General features: G+C 43.0%; 2 protein-coding genes across 3 annotated transcripts in view; one reads left to right on the top strand and one right to left on the bottom strand.

Annotated features, from left to right (window-relative positions):
- The first annotated feature begins 1,135 nt into the window (after positions 1-1,135).
- On the top strand, positions 1,136-11,379 carry LOC134458409 (BTB/POZ domain-containing adapter for CUL3-mediated RhoA degradation protein 3-like). 2 transcript variants are annotated; one of them, XR_010036575.1, is made up of 10 exons: positions 1,136-1,204; positions 3,086-3,160; positions 3,343-3,484; positions 3,861-4,030; positions 4,481-4,567; positions 5,084-5,136; positions 5,723-5,807; positions 5,996-6,106; positions 6,841-9,929; positions 9,986-11,379. XR_010036575.1 is itself a non-coding variant. In XM_063210715.1 (9 exons), the coding sequence occupies exons 1-9, from the start codon at positions 1,202-1,204 to the stop codon at positions 7,060-7,062; spliced, it is 948 nt and encodes a 315-aa protein (XP_063066785.1). In that variant the 5' UTR covers positions 1,136-1,201; the 3' UTR covers positions 7,063-11,379. The 2 variants fall into 2 exon arrangements, 1 of the variants encoding a protein (XP_063066785.1); XM_063210715.1 differs by having other exon boundaries at positions 6,841-11,379.
- A 2,791-nt stretch (positions 11,380-14,170) lies between these two features.
- The window catches only part of LOC134458408 (unconventional myosin-Ih-like), a 33,272-nt gene continuing 26,809 nt past the window's right edge, over positions 14,171-20,633 (bottom strand). Inside the window, exons 24-32 of the mRNA XM_063210714.1 lie at positions 19,609-19,771; positions 18,965-19,048; positions 18,517-18,610; positions 18,113-18,168; positions 16,995-17,130; positions 15,785-15,858; positions 15,222-15,319; positions 14,743-14,842; positions 14,171-14,319 (exon numbers count right to left, since the gene is read on the bottom strand). Of these exons, the coding sequence (XP_063066784.1) occupies positions 14,293-14,319; positions 14,743-14,842; positions 15,222-15,319; positions 15,785-15,858; positions 16,995-17,130; positions 18,113-18,168; positions 18,517-18,610; positions 18,965-19,048; positions 19,609-19,771 (832 nt within the window). The 3' untranslated portion in view covers positions 14,171-14,292. The remainder of the gene's footprint in view (positions 14,320-14,742; positions 14,843-15,221; positions 15,320-15,784; positions 15,859-16,994; positions 17,131-18,112; positions 18,169-18,516; positions 18,611-18,964; positions 19,049-19,608; positions 19,772-20,633) is intronic.

Below are 20,633 nucleotides of genomic sequence, written 5' to 3'. Positions count from 1 at the left end.
GAAGGCTATTCCCTCATTAGCTCCTCACAGAGGTATGCGTTTGAGGAAGACACAGCTGTATAAAGCCTGCCATAGGAAATTAGACTGAACAATTCTCAAAACAGAGAGGGAGAAGGGTTCGTTTTGACTTGATGCCATGTTTTGTTCTCAGCAATCTTGTAGAGGGTGGGGGATAAAAGATGTACAACAAAAAGGTGTTTATCCTCTAAAAGCAGATAGTGTAGACCAGGGGTGTCGAACCTCTTTCATTTGAAGGGCCACTTCAAATTGTCTGTCCTTCAAGGGCCGCACTACTATGAACACAAACCAGGATTTCCCCCTGAAGTTTAGGCCTATATTGAAGGTTGCCACTACCAACCCCATATGCAGCAGGTCCTCTGAATTATAGGCCTATAGCTTACAAGTCAAGTCATATTTCTTGTGAAACTGCATAATATTAAAATTACATCCTAGGTCAGATAGGACGGCCTCATGGGCTGTAAACAGGCTGTAAAGACAGCCACAAAGACTTCAAACACTCCCCTGAGGTTTCCCACCCATGCTCTGAAAGTAAATGTGTAGGCTTAGTTAAAGTAAACTTCATTACATTTAGCAGACACTTTTATTCAAAGTGATTGAATCACTTACTCACCATTGATAAGTCGACGTTTGAATTTACTGTGCTCAGCACTCTCAGTCTGGCCATTACTCTGCAGTTATAGGAAACAATCCCACTTACAACCTGTATAGACGCAATGTGGAGAACGTACGGCGCGGAATTAGGCCTACTGTAGCCTAGCTGACTTAGTGCAATGATGCTTTAAAGGGGCACTGTGTGTAGGATGGTGGTCAGAGTTGGTATTGCAATGCATTGAAACTGTGCTGCTTATTGCCACATTTAATCTTTTCATGAATATTTACTGAGGAATTAGGCTAACTAATATTTATCTAGCCACAATCTCTGACTAGACCCATGCACAAATGGTAGAACAGAACCATTTCTCACTTCATAAATAAATACCATTTCAATAACAGTTTAATTACTGTGCAAAAAGCTACGTGAATAGGCTCTGTTTTAACAAAACATTGACGTAATGTGTAAAAATACCCAGATGAAAACGTCATCGCCAAATGCCGGAAAGAGGAAGGGAGGTGTCACAATTGTTTTCTTTACCAATAGTTTCCTCTGGCTCACTGTGGTGGACGGATTGTCCTGGGTTCTATGGTAAGAACTATTACCGTAGTGCTTTTACACAACGCGTTTTGTAGATCTTCACAGAAGGGATGTATTATAACAGCAAATACCATATTTTGTTACAATTTCCCTATTTTTCAAGAGTGTAACTTACTTATTCGCTTCAATTGGGCAACTTGTTACGCTTAGCTTGCTAAGCTAGCTTGATGCTTGCGAAGGGATCATTCAGGCAAACTTTTATTCCCCCTTAACAGAGGTCCGTAATGTCTCATACTTTTACATTCTGAGAATGTGGATGTGTTAATAAGTAGAACTGAACCATTCCTATTTGGACGGCGTTTGTGGGCGCTTGGCACATGTTAGCCAGTGGAGAGATACAATGTTGCGTCGCTCTATGTAGCCTATTCTTTACATTATCCACCGGGGGTCTTTAACTTGTTGGCAACAGCATCGTATGGCTATCATGTTATACACCTATAATAATTACATAATTAACACTTTCATGTCCCTCCGAATAATCCCCGGTCGTTGATGTTGATACCGGCAGCCCTCGTGTGATTATGATGATAATAGGCCTACCTATGTCTAGTTCACTCAGAATTTGAGTCAGTAAAATGAGTTTGATACGCTGGCTAGTAGGTCCGATAGCTGTGACACACTTATTGACTAGGCTTCTACAACATCTCATAGTCATAGTGTATTGTTATATTGGCGTAGGCTACTATTGCTGAGCATTAGTGACAGGTCACTGGGTTAACATTTAGGAGGATGGGATGTATGTAATTTTTGCCTGTTTGGTTTTAACTTGACATATTAGGTAGCCTACTATGGCGTCCTTTGAGGAAGGGGTGAGGATTAGTAGGCAGGCCTATTCAGTAGACCTCCTTGGTTTACCTTGATCCCCCCTGAGCCAGGCACCCTGTTAGCCAGTCTATTCATTTGGTATTAGCATTACTGAGTGGTATGTCTGCAATAATGTTATGTAATAAACACTATTGCAGCCTACTGCACTGTGTATTTCAGGTTACTACCACAGCAGTGCTCGGAGAATTGCAATACGCTGTTATTGTGATATACAGTAGATCGTGCTGTATTGTTACTGTAGACCAGTGTTTCCCAACCAGGGGTACGTGAGCACACTGCAGGGGGTACTTGGAAAATGTTTACTAACAAATTTATGGAGAAGTCATATTAGGACAGAGAAAGCGGTATAGAACATAAATTAGGGGGTAATCGTGGCACAACTAAGATACTTAGGGGGTACGTAAGAAAAAAAAGGTTGGGAAACACTGCTGTAGGCTACTGAGTATTTTCAGGTAGAGCTGTAAAGAGTGAGTGTGGTTAGATCTGCAGTGACTGGCTGAGTGTTAATGTCATTTAATGCACTGTAGTAATTTGACAATTTACTGTAGTGTATCATAATGTACTACTAATTGACGTCGATTCAACCTCCCTCTGCTATGAGGGAATGTACTGTAATATACAATGAAATTGTGTCTATAGGAAGAGATGTTAATGTAATGTACTCTAATTTACTCCCAGGTAGCAAGCATAGTCAGCCCGGTTACCGTGACTCAACCAACACTTCATAGAACACTGAAAATAACTGTCACTTCATGCAGTAACTGAGCCAACACTCGGCCGACACTGAAAATTGTCAGTCTTATGCAGTAACTGAGCCAACACTGAGCCGACACTGTTGGCATACGGTAATAGGGCCATTATTGGGCCGTGGACAAAGCCAGAATTGGGCCAACTGTCAGCACTCACGAAAAAAGGATCGGGCCAACAATGGGCCAGATAAACTTTGCTACCTGGGCTGTAATTTACTGTGTTTACAGGAAGACATGTCGGGAGTGATAATGTAATGTAATGTAATTTACTGTAATGTATTGTAATGTGATATTACAGGAAGAGATGTCAGGAGTGAGTGCGGTCAGCACTGCAGTGGCAGCGGCCTCCACCATGCGCACGACCTCCTTCAAGGTACAGAGTAGTTTATTAATGTAATATATAATATAATGTAAATTACTATACTGTAATGTAATATAATGTAATATAATATACTGCACTGTAATGTATTATGAAATAAGTTACTGTGATGTCATATAATATACTCTAATGTAATATGATGTACTGTAATGTAATGTAATGTAATGACCTTCCAGGGATCTTGCTCGGGCTGCAAGTATGTGAAGCTGAATGTAGGAGGCGCTCTCTACTACACCACCATGCAGACACTCACCAAGCAGGACACCATGCTCAAGGCCATGTTCAGTGGACGCATGGAGGTGCTGACCGACAGTGAAGGTAGTGTGTGTGTGTGTGTGTGTGTGTGTGTGTGTGTGTGTGTGTGTGTGTGTGTGTGTGTGTGTGTGTGCTCAAGGCCATGTTCAGCGGACGTATAGAGGTGCTTACAGATAGTGAAGGTAGTGTGTGTGTGTGTGTGTGTATGTGTGTGTGTGTGTGTGTGTGTGTATACGTATGAGTGTGTGTTTGGTCAAGGCTATGTTCATTGTACGTGTGGAAGTATTCACCGACAGTTAAGGTGTGTGATGGATCTTAATTGACCGGTGTGGTAAGCACTTTGGGACGGTCAATAACTACCTGCGTGTGTGTGTTCTCTATTTGTGTGTGTGTGTGTGTGTGTGTGTGTGTGTGTGTGTGTGTGTGTGTGTGTGTTTAGGCTGGATCCTGATTGACCGGTGTGGTAAGCACTTCGGGACGGTTCTGAACTACCTGCGAGACGGAGCCGTGCCGCTGCCGGACTCGCGCCGGGAGACAGAGGAGCTTCTAGCTGAGGCCAAATACTACCTGGTGCAGGGGCTGGCGGACGAGTGCATTGCAGCGTTACAGGTACACACACACACACACACACACACACACACACACACACACACACACACACACACACACACACACACACACACACACACACACACAGGCACACACAGGCCCCTACCTGGTGCAGGGGCTGGCGGACGAGTGCATTGCAGCGTTACAGGTGCACACACACACACACACACACACACACACACACACACACACACACACACACACACACACACACAGGCCCCTACCTGGTGCAGGGGCAGACGAATGTATTGCAGCCTTACAGGTAAACACACACATGTACACACACACACGCCCAGTAAACAGTATCACACATGCATACACACACACACACACAGGGGTAGGTGGGTGAGTGAATACATACACAATGGGAGAATGTTGCTGTATAAATCCTTTGTATCACAGTGAAATCCGTTGTTTCAAAGCTCCCGATGTGTGCCTGGTGTTTTTCAGAATAAGGACACGTACGAGCCCTTCTGCAAAGTGCCACTGGTGACGTCCTCTAAGGAAGAGCAGAGGCTGATCACCTCCGCCAACAAGGTACGCACACTCATACACACACACATACACACACACACACACACACACACACACACACACACACACACACACATGCATAACCACACTTATAACAAGGTAAGAGTAGTAGTAAGACTAGCTGACAAGGTAAAACTAGAAATAACCCCTGGAATAATCAATTTACAAAGTACTGTAGTAGCCTACATTACATTACATTACACTTAGCTGACGCCTTTTATCCAATCGACATAAGTCATTTTAAGTTCAAGGTATTGGTTACAGTCCCTGGGGCCGTGTGGGGTTTGATGCATTGCTCAGGGGCACCTCAGACATGGAGTGGAAGGGTGGGATTGCAAAGTGGCACCACAGCTGCCCCTTTCAGTGTAATCACAGAACACCTGATTTTATTGAAAAGTCTCTTCAGCTTTGTTTTGTCTATTTTATTGTTACTTCCTCTTTATCTCTTTAGGAAGTTAACAGTATTATAAATGTGTTGTAGAAGCTTTTGTGCTAACTTGTCCTTTTGTTTGCCAACAGCCGACTGTGAAACTTTTATACAACAGAAGCAACAACAAGTACTCCTACACCAGGTGAGTGGTCGCTAAGTAAGTACGCTACACCTGTCACTATGGACGGTACTCCAGTTGCTAATATGCTACTCTAGTTAGCCTGGTGACGCCATCCTATGTGCCCACCCCAAAGATTTTGACTCTGTACATAGTCTGGCCTAACCCTCAAGTTGAGAGTGGTGACACAGAACTCACCCACAGAGTTACAATAATTACAGAGTTACAGATTGGTTAAGGTAACAATATTCACACTTTTGTCTTGTTATTTGTATGGTTTGGCAACACTGTATTGTAACAGTCATGCTAATAAAGCACAATTTGAACTTGAATCTGAATTTGGAACTCCAATGAATTTAAATTACAGAGTAAGGACAAACCATCTCCCACCATCCATGGACCATCCTCTTAGTTTGGTCCAGACTGTTTGACTGAGTCAACAGTCAGCTTTCATCCAGGCTGAAGTATAATACTTCCAGTTGCTAATATGCTACTTCAGTAGCTTAAGTATGGGAATCCACTTGTGCATTGATATTGTGACAAGCCTCAGAAGAACAAGAAGCTGATTGATAACCTGTGTGTGTGTGTTTCTGTTTGCTTATGTGTTTAGTAACTCTGATGACAACCTGTTGAAGAACATCGAGCTCTTTGACAAGCTGTCCCTGCGCTTCAATGGGCGCGTGCTGTTCATTAAGGTGAGAAGAAAGAATTTTGAACCTGGCTTTCTCAGGCGATGTGATTTTTTTATTTTAAAATATGTATACATGTGTGATTAGATATAGCATTTGAACTTTTTCCCCCTCCTATTCCAGTTAATTAACTGGTTAAATTTCATAGTGTAATTTTAATATTTTATCCTGTTTTCGCTGTGATCTTCATAAAGGACGTCATCGGGGATGAGATCTGCTGCTGGTCCTTTTACGGGCAGGGACGCAAGATAGCAGAGGTCTGCTGCACCTCTATTGTCTACGCCACGGAGAAGAAACAGACCAAGGTATATACACACACACACACACACACACACACACACACTCGATAGTAAGGTATACACGCACTCAAACCGAACTCACTGCTTAAGCAGAGATCTTATAGACAGAGGTACGCCATTTTAGTTCTTTTCTGGTATCCACTTTATGTCGGGTGAACGCCCCTTTAGGAGACCTTGGTTAGGAGACCTTCGGAGTCCTGAGGTTGAGAATAAATGGAGTCACCTTAGCGCTGTAGATGGCGGTAGCGCACTTCTTGTGCAAACACCGCAAAAATAGAAGAAGAAGGAGGGGACAACGCCCCCTTAGGAGACCCAACTTGAGCACACTCTTTTGCATTGGGTGGGTGGGTTTTGAATCCTCTTTATTACTCCACCCTCTTTGGCTTAAGATTTAGTCAAAACCAGAGACTCAAAAACATGCCAAATGGGGTATGCCACTATTTTGGGGCTTAATACAGTTAAAACCACTGGCTGGAGTTTATTAAGGTGGTAAAGTGTCTTATTTTTCATGTTATGCTATGCTGCTTTTTTCATGTGCATGCTACACGGATGCATTGACTTTCACTAGCTTAGCAACATGCTCCTTCATTTAACTTGTCTTAAAGCAAAACAACGGCTTACATGAAAAATTAGACACTTTACCACCTTTATAAACCCTGGCCCACGATTTTTACTGTATTAAGCCCCAAAATAGTGGCATACCCCTTTAATACACTACATGTGTGTGTGTGTGTTGCCAGGTTGAGTTCCCGGAGGCGCGTATCTTTGAGGAGACCCTGAACATCCTGCTGTATGAGTCTCAGGATGGGAGGGGGCCGGATAACGCTCTCCTGGAGGCCACAGGGGGCGCTGCAGGACGCTCGAGCCACCTGGACGAGGACGAGGAGAGGGAACGCATCGAGAGGATCCGACGCATACACATCAAACGCCCCGACGACCACCGCACACACCACCACCAGTAACCATGACGACCACACACACACACATCAAACGCCCCGATGACCACCGCACACACCACCACCAGTAACCATGACGACCACACACATTAAGAGACCGGACGACCAACGCACACACCACCACCAGTAACCACGACAACGCATACACATTAAGAGACCGGACGACCACCGCACACACCACCACCAGTAACCACGACAACGCATACACATTAAGAGACCGGACGAGCACCGCACACACCACCACCAGTAGTGACCATAGCAACCACCGCACACACCACCACCAGTAGTTACCATGGCAAGCACCGCACACACCACCACCAGTAGCACTGCAAGCACTGCATACCCATAACCAGTAGAGTAACTATGACTACCACACGCAGACGACAAGACAGTCGCCATGACGCAGTCATAGGTCAATCCTCACACACACACTTACACACACACACTGCCTGTGAGAACACTGCCCAAACAGACCTGCTATCACAGACAACCTCTCTGTTCGGTCTGCAGACAGTCTCAGCTGTAGCTCCACACACACACACGCACACGCACACGCACACGCACACGCGCACACACACACACACAAACACGCACACACACACACACACAAACACAAACACACTGCTACCTTCACTGCCTGTTCAAGCACACGCAGCCCTCAAAGCCCCAACAGAACCCTTCACTCATACTCGGCCACTATAGGGATGTCACTGTGTCTCCATGCTGAAATGTCCTGAAGGGCGGTCACTATAGGGATGTCACTGTGTCCCCATGCTGAAATGTCCTGAAGGGCTGTCACTATAGGGATGTCACTGTGTCCCCATGCTGAAATGTCCTGAAGGGCTTTGCATTGGCCAAAGTCTTCTGTATTAGATACTTTGTCCAACTGCAAGATTTCCAACACGTAGATGATGGAGATTGATTGTGTGATTCTGTGGCTATGATACAATTCTGTAGCTGCTATTTTGTGTATGATTGTATTCAGCACTCCTTTCTCTCCAACACATTAAGAGGCTACAGCATGCCGTAGTCCAAGTGCTCCTCACAGGAGATTTGCCAGCAAAGGTAATGCTGCACTGCAGTATTACATTGCATTACTTTACATGACTTTACTTTATCCAAAGCGACTTGCAGTTATTTACAGGGTATTGGTTACAGTCCCTGGAGCAATGTTGGGTTAGGTGCCTTGCTCAATGACCAAGGGCCATACAGGTGTCAACCTCCCACGCATCTGTAAGTAACTTTAGTTTGCCTCCTGCAAAATATGATAGTCATCCTGGTTGAAAGCTTTCTCGGGTATTGGGGTGTACTACATAGGCACTTCCTTAGAGGGCAGTCCAGCTTTGGGGTGCACCCCTGGAATGGGGTCTGTCCTGTCTTTGCAACAATAGAATCCTAGAATGGAATCTTTCCGCTCCTCGCTGTTAGAGTAAAATCCTGGGGTGCGTTTCTCGACACCATCTCTTGATAACTAATTTATCAACTTACTTAGTTGCAATGCCATTTCCCATTGGCAACCTACTAAGTTGCTAACTGCTTAGTATTGATGCTTTCGAGAAACCTAGCCCTGGAATGTCGGGTCTTTCCTTGCTACCTGGGGGTGGAGTCTTCGCTCTCCATGTTGTTAGAATAGAATCCTGGAATGGAGTCTTTGCTCTCCATGTTGTTAGAATAGAATCCTGGAATGGAGTCTTTGCTCTCCATGTTGTTAGAATAGAATCCTGGAATGGAGTCTTCCCTCTCCATGTTGTTAGAATAGAACCCTGGGCTGGACTTCTTCCATTCCATGCTGTAGCAGCAGGACAGAATCCTGGGGGTATACTAAGACGCCTGTTTAGTAGTAAACCAGGTTAAGTTAACCTTGAGGTAGAGGTACATTGTCTAATAGAAGAGCCTGGAGTCCTAATTTTCTCATCTAAATGATGCCTGCAGGTACATCTATTATCAGGTTTACCACTTCCTGTAGGTTAACTAAGCCTGGTTTATCACTTAACCATGTTCTTAGTATTACCCCCTGGGGTGGATTCCTGTGATGGAATCTTGTGGTGTTGGGGGGGACCCTTATCCTTTTATTCTCATCACATATGATCAGATATGAGACACAATTACTTTATTATAAAGACACAAAATATACACAAAGTATTTAGTGATGATATCCGTACCGCACTAGAAGGAGTTTCCCTCTCGCACTGAGTTTATTGTCACATTGTATAACCGTCTCATTTGAAGAATAAGGGCACAATTTTCAGTGCATTTGCGAATAGCGTTCATGATGACTTTTATAGACCAATGTATGTATGTGTGAAGGCACTCTCTGCTATCGGAACTTATTAGATTAAGATTGAAGGTGTTCTATGGTTGATTACCTGCTCTTTGCTGAAGAGATATATCAGTGAGACACCAAAAAGACAAGTTATGAGCATTTCATATTTTGTATGGGTATTAATGGTTTGCATTGATATTGACATAAAATGGTGTTCAGCATTCCTGTATGAAAAGTATGCTGGCGAGAACCACCCCTAAACTTAACCTGTCACAGGGCGTTGTGGCGCACGAGTCAACATGCAAAGGTGGCAACGCGATAGCCAGTTGAAATCGGCATGTTATCTTGCAGAGCCAGTGTTCACAGTGCCCCGATGCCCAGAGTGCCTTATTCCTACATGAACATTAAACTAGCCAGCACTACATTACATTACATTATATTACATCACATTATATTACATTACATCACATTACATTAGACTTAGCTGGCGCTTTTACCCAAAGCAACTTAAATATATTTACAGGGTATTGGTTACAGTCCCTGGAGTATTGTGGGGTTAGGTGCCTTGCTTGCTCAAGGGCACCAGCCATGCATGGATGTGTAGGGAGAGGTAAGGATGGGATTCAAACCTACAACCCTCAGCCATGCATGGATGTGTAGGGAGAGGTAAGGATGGGATTCGAACCTACAACCCTCTGATCTTAAGTCCACCTTCCAAACCATTAGGCCACAGCTACCCATTCACAGAGTTGTATGAAGTAGAAGTACTCTCACACATGTAGTTACAACACTAGTAGTATGAGATAACATGGTTTCAACTATGTAATATCATACTGTTAGTGTTGTAAGACTACCTACTACTCTATACAACTCTGCTCATCCTCAGTAGTAAAACTCCAACATGCTGTAGAAGGATCTGGTTTGATGACATTATATTCTGCTGTTGTAATTGCAAGTGGTGGAATGTTACAGTTGTAGACTGTGAGTGAGTATTGTTTGTTACCGTGGAGCAACGCCTGCTGAAGTTGCGTTGCTGTGCGGATAGACAACGGGCGTTGAAGGTGGAAGTAACTGACTTTGAATGGAATAGCAAAGGGCAGAAGCGGCAAACGCATTTCTAGCGCAGATAGCATCAAAAGCGTCAAAAGAGAAGTTGAACTTCAGCGAAAAATATATTATGAGCTCGGCGGCAGCCAATGGAATGTTAACATTTTCCTAAACATGAGCTTCAGTTGGTCACTCTCCCTGATCCAACGCTTCAGGTTGAATGGTTTGCTGCGTTTGTCTCACTCGCCCCTGATCTGTGCTTTCCAGGAGGAACTCTGCAGCGCTTTAGCTCTTTCAACGCCTGCAGTCTGTCCTTCAGAAGTGCCTGTGTGATCTAGAAGATTCCCTTCTTATGGCACTAGGCACTAGTAGCTGACGTAGCTTTTTGAAGATTTTTTTTAGGCCTGTATTTTCTGATGGGACAGTGAGAGACCAGACAGGGAGTTGGAGAGTGATGTGGGGAAGGAAGGATCTGCAAATGACCTGGGTCGGAATTGAACCCAGGTTGCCGGTGTAGCAGCCCAGTGCCCTACCGTTAGAGCCACGGTAGGGCCAAGCTGACGTAGCTTTGTGGCTATTTAGCTTTACACAGCAGTAAGAATAATGACCAGGGGTATTTCAAGACATGTCTTAGTACTGTAGTACAAGTTAAGTTAACCTTAAGGTAGTGGTAAATCATCTAATAGAAGAGCCCAGAGTCCTCATTTTCTTCACTGAATGATGCCTGTTGGCCATCTATTAGCAGGCTTACCACTTCCTGTAGATTAACTAAACCGCTTTCTTGAACTTACCCCCCAGATCGATAACCGCTTATATTGTGAGGCATTCCTTAGCCGCAGTGGTTTCAAGATCAAGAACAAACATATTAGTGAAACTGTATGCAGTAAAACACAATCATTTCATGTAAGATTTGTATTTGCACAATATTGTATTTTTACTAAGAGTAGATTGTATTTTTATGTTAATAAATAAATACATTAAATATTTGTACACGTGCTACTTTCAGACTTGTCTTGTCTTTATTATGAAGCAGGTTCCTGTTGCAGGTATAAAAGGAAATGGGACACATGGCTAGTTCACAAAATGACACTGATATTTATTTCCTATAACCCAGTGGTTCCACAACTGGGGGTCAACCGCTGCAGTAAACTACAGTAAATTGACATCTTTTGAAAATGACTGGTGTGGATGGTGATGTGGCTGAAGTATAAATACTCCTGTTCATTTGCCCTTTTAAAGATGCACTGTGTAATTTTTTATCTCTTTATTGCCAGAATTCAGGCTTCATCAGGGTGAAGGCATAAGCCAAAACGTCGGTCAAATTAATATATATATTCTGGGCCATTGGCCCAGGAACTTCCGCCTAGCCCCAGTACCTGTTTGTGCTGCCTGGGCTAAGTCAGAACTGGGCCGAACCAAGATCTGTTGTTTATGTAACAGAGTGTATTTACAGTGATGGTTACTGTGCAGTAGCCTGGGCGAAAAGCCGACTGTTGAGTCTGGCAAAAGCCAAGAGGAATCCGTCTCCGTGGAGGGTGGGAGATCTTACTCTGCCATTTAAATTCATTGGAGTTCCGAATTCAAATTAAACTCTGTATTCTTTATTAGCATGACTGTTGCGATATAGCGTCGCACTTGCAAAAGCATACAAATAACAAAGCGAAAGTGTGAATATAGTTATAGTAATATAGTAGTAACCAATCAGTAATGGACTTCGCGGATGAGTTCTGCGTCACCACTCTCAACTGCTTGCTGATTGGCTAAACGCTGAGAGAACCGAGCTGGAGGCTTTTGCCAGACGATGTGCGGAGCCAAAATCTTTGGGGGGAGTGCATAGGATGGCGTCGCCAGGCTAACTGTTCAGGGCCCTGAATTAACTTTATTCGCCACCAGCCAAAATGGCTAGAAGATATTTATCCTACTAGCCAAACACACACTCACTAAGGCGTCAAAGTGGCCAGTAAGTTGGTCTTTTCTACCAGGCAAACTGAAATGTCACTATTTACTAGCATTTGGCCGGTTGACTGGGGTTCATTGAGAGAGCTGCTACTGTGTATGACGACATCGCTATATTGTTAGACACATTGCTATGTTGTTAGACACACCTCCTCCTCCACGCCTGCATAGTACACACAATAAAATAAAATACACTTAAAACACACAAGGAAGAGCTCCACAAAGCATGAACACTGCCTACATCCCTTCAGTTGAAAATATTAAAATTAAGGCAAAAATATTACCTATACAAAGATGTCCTCTTACAAAAAAACCTTTTTCATAATATTTATCTGTATCTTATATATTAATGTGATGCTTATATAAAACTAGTCTGTTTTTTTTGCTTCATTGAGCTATTGCTGGAGGTGGGAGAAAATAAATTCCATACACAGTACCAGAATATTCCTGTGTATAGCAAGTTACATTCAAAAATAGTATTTACAGTATATATAGTAAATTTAAGGTATATATATCCATTTTGTAGCTTGTTAAATTAATTCAGGCCACAAGGGGGCAGTATTATACTGCTTGTAGAGTATGTGGCTGACTGTGGTACTAAATTGCTCCGGGACGCTTTGGCGCCCTCTAAACCTGCAACTACAGAAGAGCAGGCCATCGCTGGTGAGAGCATTCTAATTCTAACCTGTTAAGTGAACCTAGACAAAACTATTTACTGAAAAGAGATGATTTTAAGTGAGGGCTGAATCCCAATACTGCTCTGTAAAGCATTACAGAAGGGTAACATCTGATGATCTCCAGATATTGTGATATTGTTACCCAAAGAGGGGTGGGTCAGGTATTGCAATGAACCTGACTGTCTGTCTGTCTGTCTGTCCGTGTGTCTGCCCGCAGTGTTTTGCATTGCCTGCGAGTGACACCAAACTCACAGCACATGTATCTAGTATTGGGTAGGGGACCAGGTCGCTATCTATGCTATGCAATGCTACGCCTGATTATCATTGACTTTCAAATCTCTGTTCGAGACTTGGTCTGACCCTGTGGATAACAATGAACATTTCCCAAATAGCATGGTTGACCGAAGCTTCTCCTTCGGTTTGCCACTGGTCGAGGCCAGAAAAGGCAGTGCCATGCCATGCCAAGTTTAAACCAAACATTTTATTAGTCCCACTAAAACGTCTCTGCTTAAACCACGTCACTGCATTGAACATGCCTCTATCTATGGCCATTGGAGCTGCTCAAAGTTGATTGGTTCCTGACAAAGGCTGGGGTTCTGGAGCTCAGAAACGATATGTAAAGTATATTGCTCGTGGCCTTACTAGACTCAATGCCAAAGGTGCTGCGTCACTAGGAGTGCGTGGCCTGGCTAATGCTATGCTATTACATCTCTTCTTCTTGTATATTTTAGCCTAAATAGCAGTGCCCCCCTCCAGCCATAGCTCTCATTTAGCCTATGTCTTACCAAGCAGAACAAAGCTCTAATAACAACAATCATTAGGACATGGAAGGTAATCACTACTAGGTGATGACAATGGTGAGTGAGGTCAGTAGCTGCGTATTTCCTTCTTCTGTCTGGAGATGAAAGAGTTCTTGGTGAGTGCATCTGTACTGTATATTCACACAATTTTTCAAAGATCTGTAGAAAAAAAGTAAGTCCATATTGATGGACCTTGGCAACAGAGCTGTGTAAAGCAGAAGTAGAAGTTCTCTAACGGACGTTATTACAACACTACTGGTATGATATATTACTTGGTTTGATATTACATGGTTTCAGCTTGGTAATATATCATACCACTAGTGTTGTAATTACATCTGTAAGAGAGCTTCCACTTCTGCTTTATACGGCTCTGCTTGGCAGCCCTGTTGGTTCGTGATCTGTTGTCTCCAACCGAATGAAGGTCGAATGGAGGTCGCGCCAGGCAAGCTGAAGGTCAGATCACTTCCTGGTTCTCTCCTCGATGCTCACTGGGTCACCGAACTTTCGTCTTTGCTGACTCCTGAAAGAGGTCAGATCATGTGTCCACTTTAGACTGACTGCTTGGGGTATTTGATAAGAGGTCAGATCATTTGTCCACTTTAGACTGCTTACTTGGTATTCAGTTCAAATTCTTGTCAAACAGTTTCGAGGGCATGTTGCTGCTCACCTTTGTGTCGACTAAAAATAGCAAGGAGGTGTTAATGCTAACGCTAATGTAGGTTAACACAGCAGCAGTAGACTAAACTCACAGACCCACACACAGGAGCTTCAGTGATACACAGCTTGATATTTTCCCCATTACAAAAATATTCGGAAGTCCAAAAGGGGGTCCCGTCCCCGCTGAAAAGGTTTGGGCACCGCTGGTGTACTGAACTCACCACCACGAGATGTCCCGTCCCCGCTGAAAAGGTTTGGGAGCCGCTGGTGTACTGACTGAACTCACCACCATGAGATGTCCGTTCTTGCCGCGGTAGACCATCGACTCGGGCCCGCTCTTGAAGTCCACGAAGCCCTCCCTCCCAGGGTAGATATCAAACCTGACACTAGAGAGAAACATATTACATCAAACTACACAGTTCCCTCCCAGGAGGTAGATATCAAACCTGACACTAGAGAGAAATATATCACATTTACATCAAACTATGCAGTTCCCTCCCAGGGTAGATATCAAACCTGACGCTATAGAGAAGAATGGAAATGTTTGAATAGAATATACAGTTTTAGTGTGGTTTGTTTGTGTGTGTGTGTGTGTGTGTGTGTGTGTGTGTGTGTGTGTGTGTGTGTGTGTGTGTGTGTGTGTGTGTGTGTGTGTGTGTGTGTGTGTGCGTGCGTGTGTGTGTCACCTTCCCTGGACAATGTGATGACTAAACAATGTCTGTGTGTGTGTGTGTGTGTGTGAGTGTGTGTGTGTGTGTGTCTCACCTTCCCTGGACGATGCTGATGATGCTCCTTCTGTTCATCACCACACAGAGTTTAGTCAGCGCCTCAAACAGGTAGTCACACTGAAGCACAACGTCCCCCTAACACACACACACACACACACACACACACACACACACACACACACACACACACACAGTTTAGTGAGCGCCTCAAACAGGTAGTCACACTGAAGCACAACGTCCCCCTAATACACACACACACACACACACACACACACACACACACACACACACACACACACACACACACACACACACACACACAAACTTTTTCCATTCAATAGCCATTTAAGTGCTAGCTACACGGGAATGTTTTTCTATGCCAATGACAAGGCCTTTCTACAGAAGTAGCCACTGTTTTGGTATCTGTTGTGGTATGTGTTTTCATGTACAATGATTCTGTTTTGGTGTATATGTGCGTGCATGTTTTGGTGGGCGTTTTTTTATGCACCATGATAATGTTTTGGTGTGTGTGTGTGTGTGTGTGTGTGTGTGTGTGTGTGTGTGTGTGTGTGTGTGTGTGTGTGTGTGTGTGTACAGTACCTTCTGCTTGACAGGAGCGTCACAGATGACGTGGAATATCAGGAAGTTGTCACTCAAGTTGCTCACGGATATTCCTGTCAGTACACAGATGAGATTGCAGTTTAAAGGTGCACTGTGTAATATTTTTAGTAGTTAATTTCTGGAACTCACGCTGTCCATTCACCAATGTTACCTTTTTAACAAATACTTACCGTCATAATTCATTGCTAATTCTTCATTATAATTGGGAAAATTGCATTTTACATACATGAAATGGGGAATCTTCTCCATGGTCCGCCATTTTGAATTTCCAGAAATAGATGTTTTTTTTTAGCTTCAAAACTTACCGTCCTTTGGTTATGCTAGTAAATATTGGTTTATTACTTATTAATATTCGTGAAAAGATCAAATTTGGCAAAAGGCAACACAGTTTCAATGAGCAGCATAGTTGCAATACCTACTCTGGCCACATCTTACACAGTGCACCTTTACAGTAACATATCACAGATAAAACAGGTGATATTATATTTAACAGATTACAGACTACATTACATAGATTAGACAAATGAGATCACAGTATGTTTACCATATTACAGATTGTTTTTACGAGATTGTGTTTATGATACAGATTACTCCAGATTACAGATTCATGTTATGACCCATGCATAGCCTTATTCATATGATTATGTTTAACATAGATTCGTGTTATGGGCCACCACACATGGCTTGAACCTGTAGCCTTGAGTAAGGCCCGACCGATATATCGGCCCCACCGATATATCGGGCCGATATTTAGCATTTGTTGGATATCGGTATCGGCCATACACCGATAAGTTTGCATAACTTTCACAACCAATTTTGCAGCCGTTTCGTTCTGAATGCATCTTCTATTCTGCTCTCCCCACTCTGAGTCCATGAGAGTTTGTTATCATAACTAAATACACAGTATATGTGTATATATATATATATGTTATATACATATATATATATATATATATATATATATATATGTATATATATATATATATATATATATTATATATATGTATATAATAATAATAATAATAATAATAATTTATATTTCATTAGATTTAATTAAGCATTTTATTATGAACAATATTTCTATTTATCGGTTGCACATATCGGTTATCGGCCTCCCATTTCCATAAATATCGGTAAAAACCATATCGGTCAGGCCCTAGCCTTGAGATGAGGTTGCCATGGTAATTACCTTTGAGCTGTGCGTACTCCATGCGCTGCTTGACCCTGCCCTCTTCCACCAGGTAGGCCGCCACCTGGGTGAAGATCATCTGACGGAAACGAGGACGGAAACCATTACGGTCGTACTTCACAACAGGAACGCTGTACTGGGGGGGAGAAGTAGAAAGGAGAGGAGGAGAGGAGAGAGTAGAGGAGAGGAGAGGAGAGGAGAGGAGGAGAGGAGGGGAGAGGAGAGGAGAGGGGATGGGAGGAGGGGAGGGGAGGGGAGAGAGGAGAGTAGAAGGGAGAGGAGAGGAGAGGAGAGGAGGAGAGAGGAGAGGAGGAGAGAGGAGAGTAGAAGGGAGAGGAAAGGAGAGGAGAGGAGGAGAGAGGAGAGCAGAATGGAGAGGAGAGGAGAGGAAAGGAGAGGAGAGGAGGAGAGGAGGAGAGAGGAGAGTAGAAGGGAGAGGAGAGAGGAGAGGAGAGGAAAGGAGAGGAGGGGAGGGGAGAGGAGAGATGAGAGTAGAAGGGACAGGAGAGGAGAGGAGGAGAGAGGAGAGTAGAAGAGAAGAGAGAGGAGAGTAGAAGGGAGAGGAGAGGAGAGGAGAGGAGATGAGAAGGGAGAGCAGAGGAGAGCAGAAGAGAGGAGAGGAGAGGAAAAGAGAGGAGAGAAGAAGAGATGAGAGAAGAAGAGAGGAGAGAAGAAGAGAGGAGCGGAGCGGAGAGGAGAGAGGAGAGGAGAGGAGACAAGGGGAGAGGAGAGAGGAGAGTAGAAGGGAGAGGAGAGGAGAGCAGAAGAGAAGAGAAGAGAGGAGAGGATAGGAGAAGAGAGGAGAGGAGAGAGGAGAGATGGACACCCTTTACAGAAGCGGTGGGTAAACCCAGGGTCCACTTGCGGACACATTTGGCCAGAACCTTTACATGAAGGACAACGTTTAACCCTCTCATGCAAAGCTTCTGTTATGAACTAGTTGCCACCACAATTGTAATGACCAAGTTTTAATGTTACTTAAGACTCTTGGTAGTGCCAAAGCAATGTTGTTATGATTATGTCTTTTCAGCAAATAGTGAATGGGATTGCGGGTTTCAGATTCAACAAGGCTACTATAATTTGTCTAAATTGTCTTAATAAATGTTAAATGTTCATACCTTTACTCCCTCCAGGTTAAGAGTCTGCAGGACTTTAATGTTGATGTCCTGTTCATCTGCACACAAGACAGAGAAATACAATGTGTTACCAGAGACAATAAAAGTTTGATGAACATGTCACCAACATCCAGTAAAGGTCTCATCAGAGGCTCTATGTGATCCATAAACTCTCTGCCCTCTCTGTTGCCCCTCACCACCTGTTCCTTCTCTATTCCAGCATCATCCAGCCCATTCTACAGTACTGCTCACCTTGCTTTTACAACATGCTCTCCACCAGCAGCATTATATTAAATTAAATTATGTCATGTCATGTTATGTTATGTTATGTTATGTTATGTTATGTTATATTATATTATATTATATTATATTATATTATATTATATTATATTATATTATATACTTACTGATTCTGGTGTCTGCAAAGGGCCGGCCCACACTGCAGGGGTAGTTCTCCTTCTTACCCCGAAACAGAGCACTGGTCAGACCTTTCAGCTGGAGCTGAGGGCAAAATCACACACACACACACACACACACACACACACACACACACACACACACACACACACATGCACACACACACACACACACGCAAACAGGGACACACACACACACACACGCGCACACAAAGAAATGCATGTGTCAATGACGTCTTAGTAGCAGCACACGTTGTTGTGTATGCAAGATGTGTAGAATGTACGTATGAGAGTCTGTAATAGATTGTGATTGTGCATATCTCACCTGTGCTTTCCTCTGCGTGTGTGTGTGTGTGTGTGTGTGTGTGTGTGTGTGTGTGTGTGTGTGTGTGTGTGGGTGTGGGTGTGCGTGTGTGTGCGTGTGTGTGTCTCCTCTCACCTGTGCTTTCCTCTGTGCTGTCATCCCCTTGACGTACTTCCTCACGATGTTTCGAGTGAAGATTTTGCGTAGTAGATGGGAGGCCTGTGCATGATGTAAATGGTTAACCATAATGTTACTTATATATATTATATTACCTTACTGTAAGTATTCGCTAAACTGCCTTGACTCATATATGAACTCCCAAAGGATCAGGTCAGGGCAGGAGTTCAGGTGCCAGTTAAAGACACTGTGCAGGAAATGGTCAAAAAAGGTAATGCAACTATGCTGCTCATTGAAACTGGGTTGCCTATTGCCAAATTTGATCTTTTCATGAAAGTTAACTAAGTAATAAACAAATAATTTCTAGTATGGACCAAGTCATTTTTGCAGCTAAAATTGCTATGTCTGGAAATTCAAAATGGTGGACCATGGAGAAGATCCTCCTTTTCATGTATGATTTTTCCAGTCATAATGAATACTTAGAATTTGATGGTGGTGGTAAAGTATTCATGAAAAAGGTAAAATTAGTGAATGGGTAGCATGAATTCTGGAAATAAACAACTAAAAATCTTGCACAGGTTAAGGGCAGGTTGTCTTTAAGACAAGAAGGCTACATATAAAGATATACTATAATATAAACATGATTACACCACACTACGTACCTCCTTCATGATGGGGGGCGGTGTAAGCCAGTTGTGCCTGTCCAGTACTGTCTTGGGCAGGTTGTCTTTAAGCCTCATGAGGTAGTTGTGGCGTACGAAGGCCAGGTACTCGGAGTTGTCCACACTGAGGGGCTGGTTACGCGTCATGAAGCCCTTGATGAACCTGATGAGACATGAGGGAGACAAAGACTATGAATTAATGAAATTAATTAATTAATTAATTATTTGACCATTCTCCATATAAAATATGAGACAGAAAACTGATCAATACAATAAAACTGTGTTTTTCAACCCTTTTTTTGAGCCAAGGCACTTTTTGTTTTCATTAAAAAACTCCCGCACCACCAACCAAAAAAGTGAAATAATTGATGCTAGGCCTATATACAGCCTATTATTTAAAAAGACTGTATTTTGAACACAGACATTGCAACAACAAAAAAAGAAATGATCCTGTTTGAAAAAAAAGTAAGCTACGCCTAAGTATATGTAGTAGGCTAGGCCTATTATGTTTTGTCATAAGGGTGACGCTATATTAATTGAGTTCAAATATTCTATGATATGTCCAATCCACTTACAGTTTAACAACCCAGAACCATTCACACGTTTGAATGCTTTGAACTCTGAATTGACATTTACTTTAAATTTGCGATTTGGGATGAATCTGTTGACTGATTCAAGACGCATTTACTTAATGATGTGCAAATGTGACGAGAGAGCAGAATACAGCGTAATGGAAACACGGAAAGCTTTTTAAAATCATGCATATTGTGTGAAATAAATGTATTTTGTGGGACACAAGAATAACAGATTAATTTCTTCAGTAACTAGAAACATTTGAGCAACGTTTATTTGTAAATACTAAGATGCGATGGACTGAGGAGGTAAGAGTCGGATGAAATCGGCAAATACGACCATTGGTAATTTATAATTTCCCATTTGTGTAGGCCTGCTGCGAAGTGTATTGCCGTCTTGTTCTTGATGTATCTCTCAATAATAATAAAGATAACAATTAAAAAAACAGTGGT

The sequence above is a fragment of the Engraulis encrasicolus genome, chromosome 11 (genome assembly GCF_034702125.1).
Source record: "Engraulis encrasicolus isolate BLACKSEA-1 chromosome 11, IST_EnEncr_1.0, whole genome shotgun sequence".
In the NCBI taxonomy this organism is placed as follows: Eukaryota; Metazoa; Chordata; class Actinopteri; order Clupeiformes; family Engraulidae; genus Engraulis; species Engraulis encrasicolus.
Note: the sequence above shows the minus strand (reverse complement) of the source record. Positions and strands in the feature narration are given on the sequence as shown.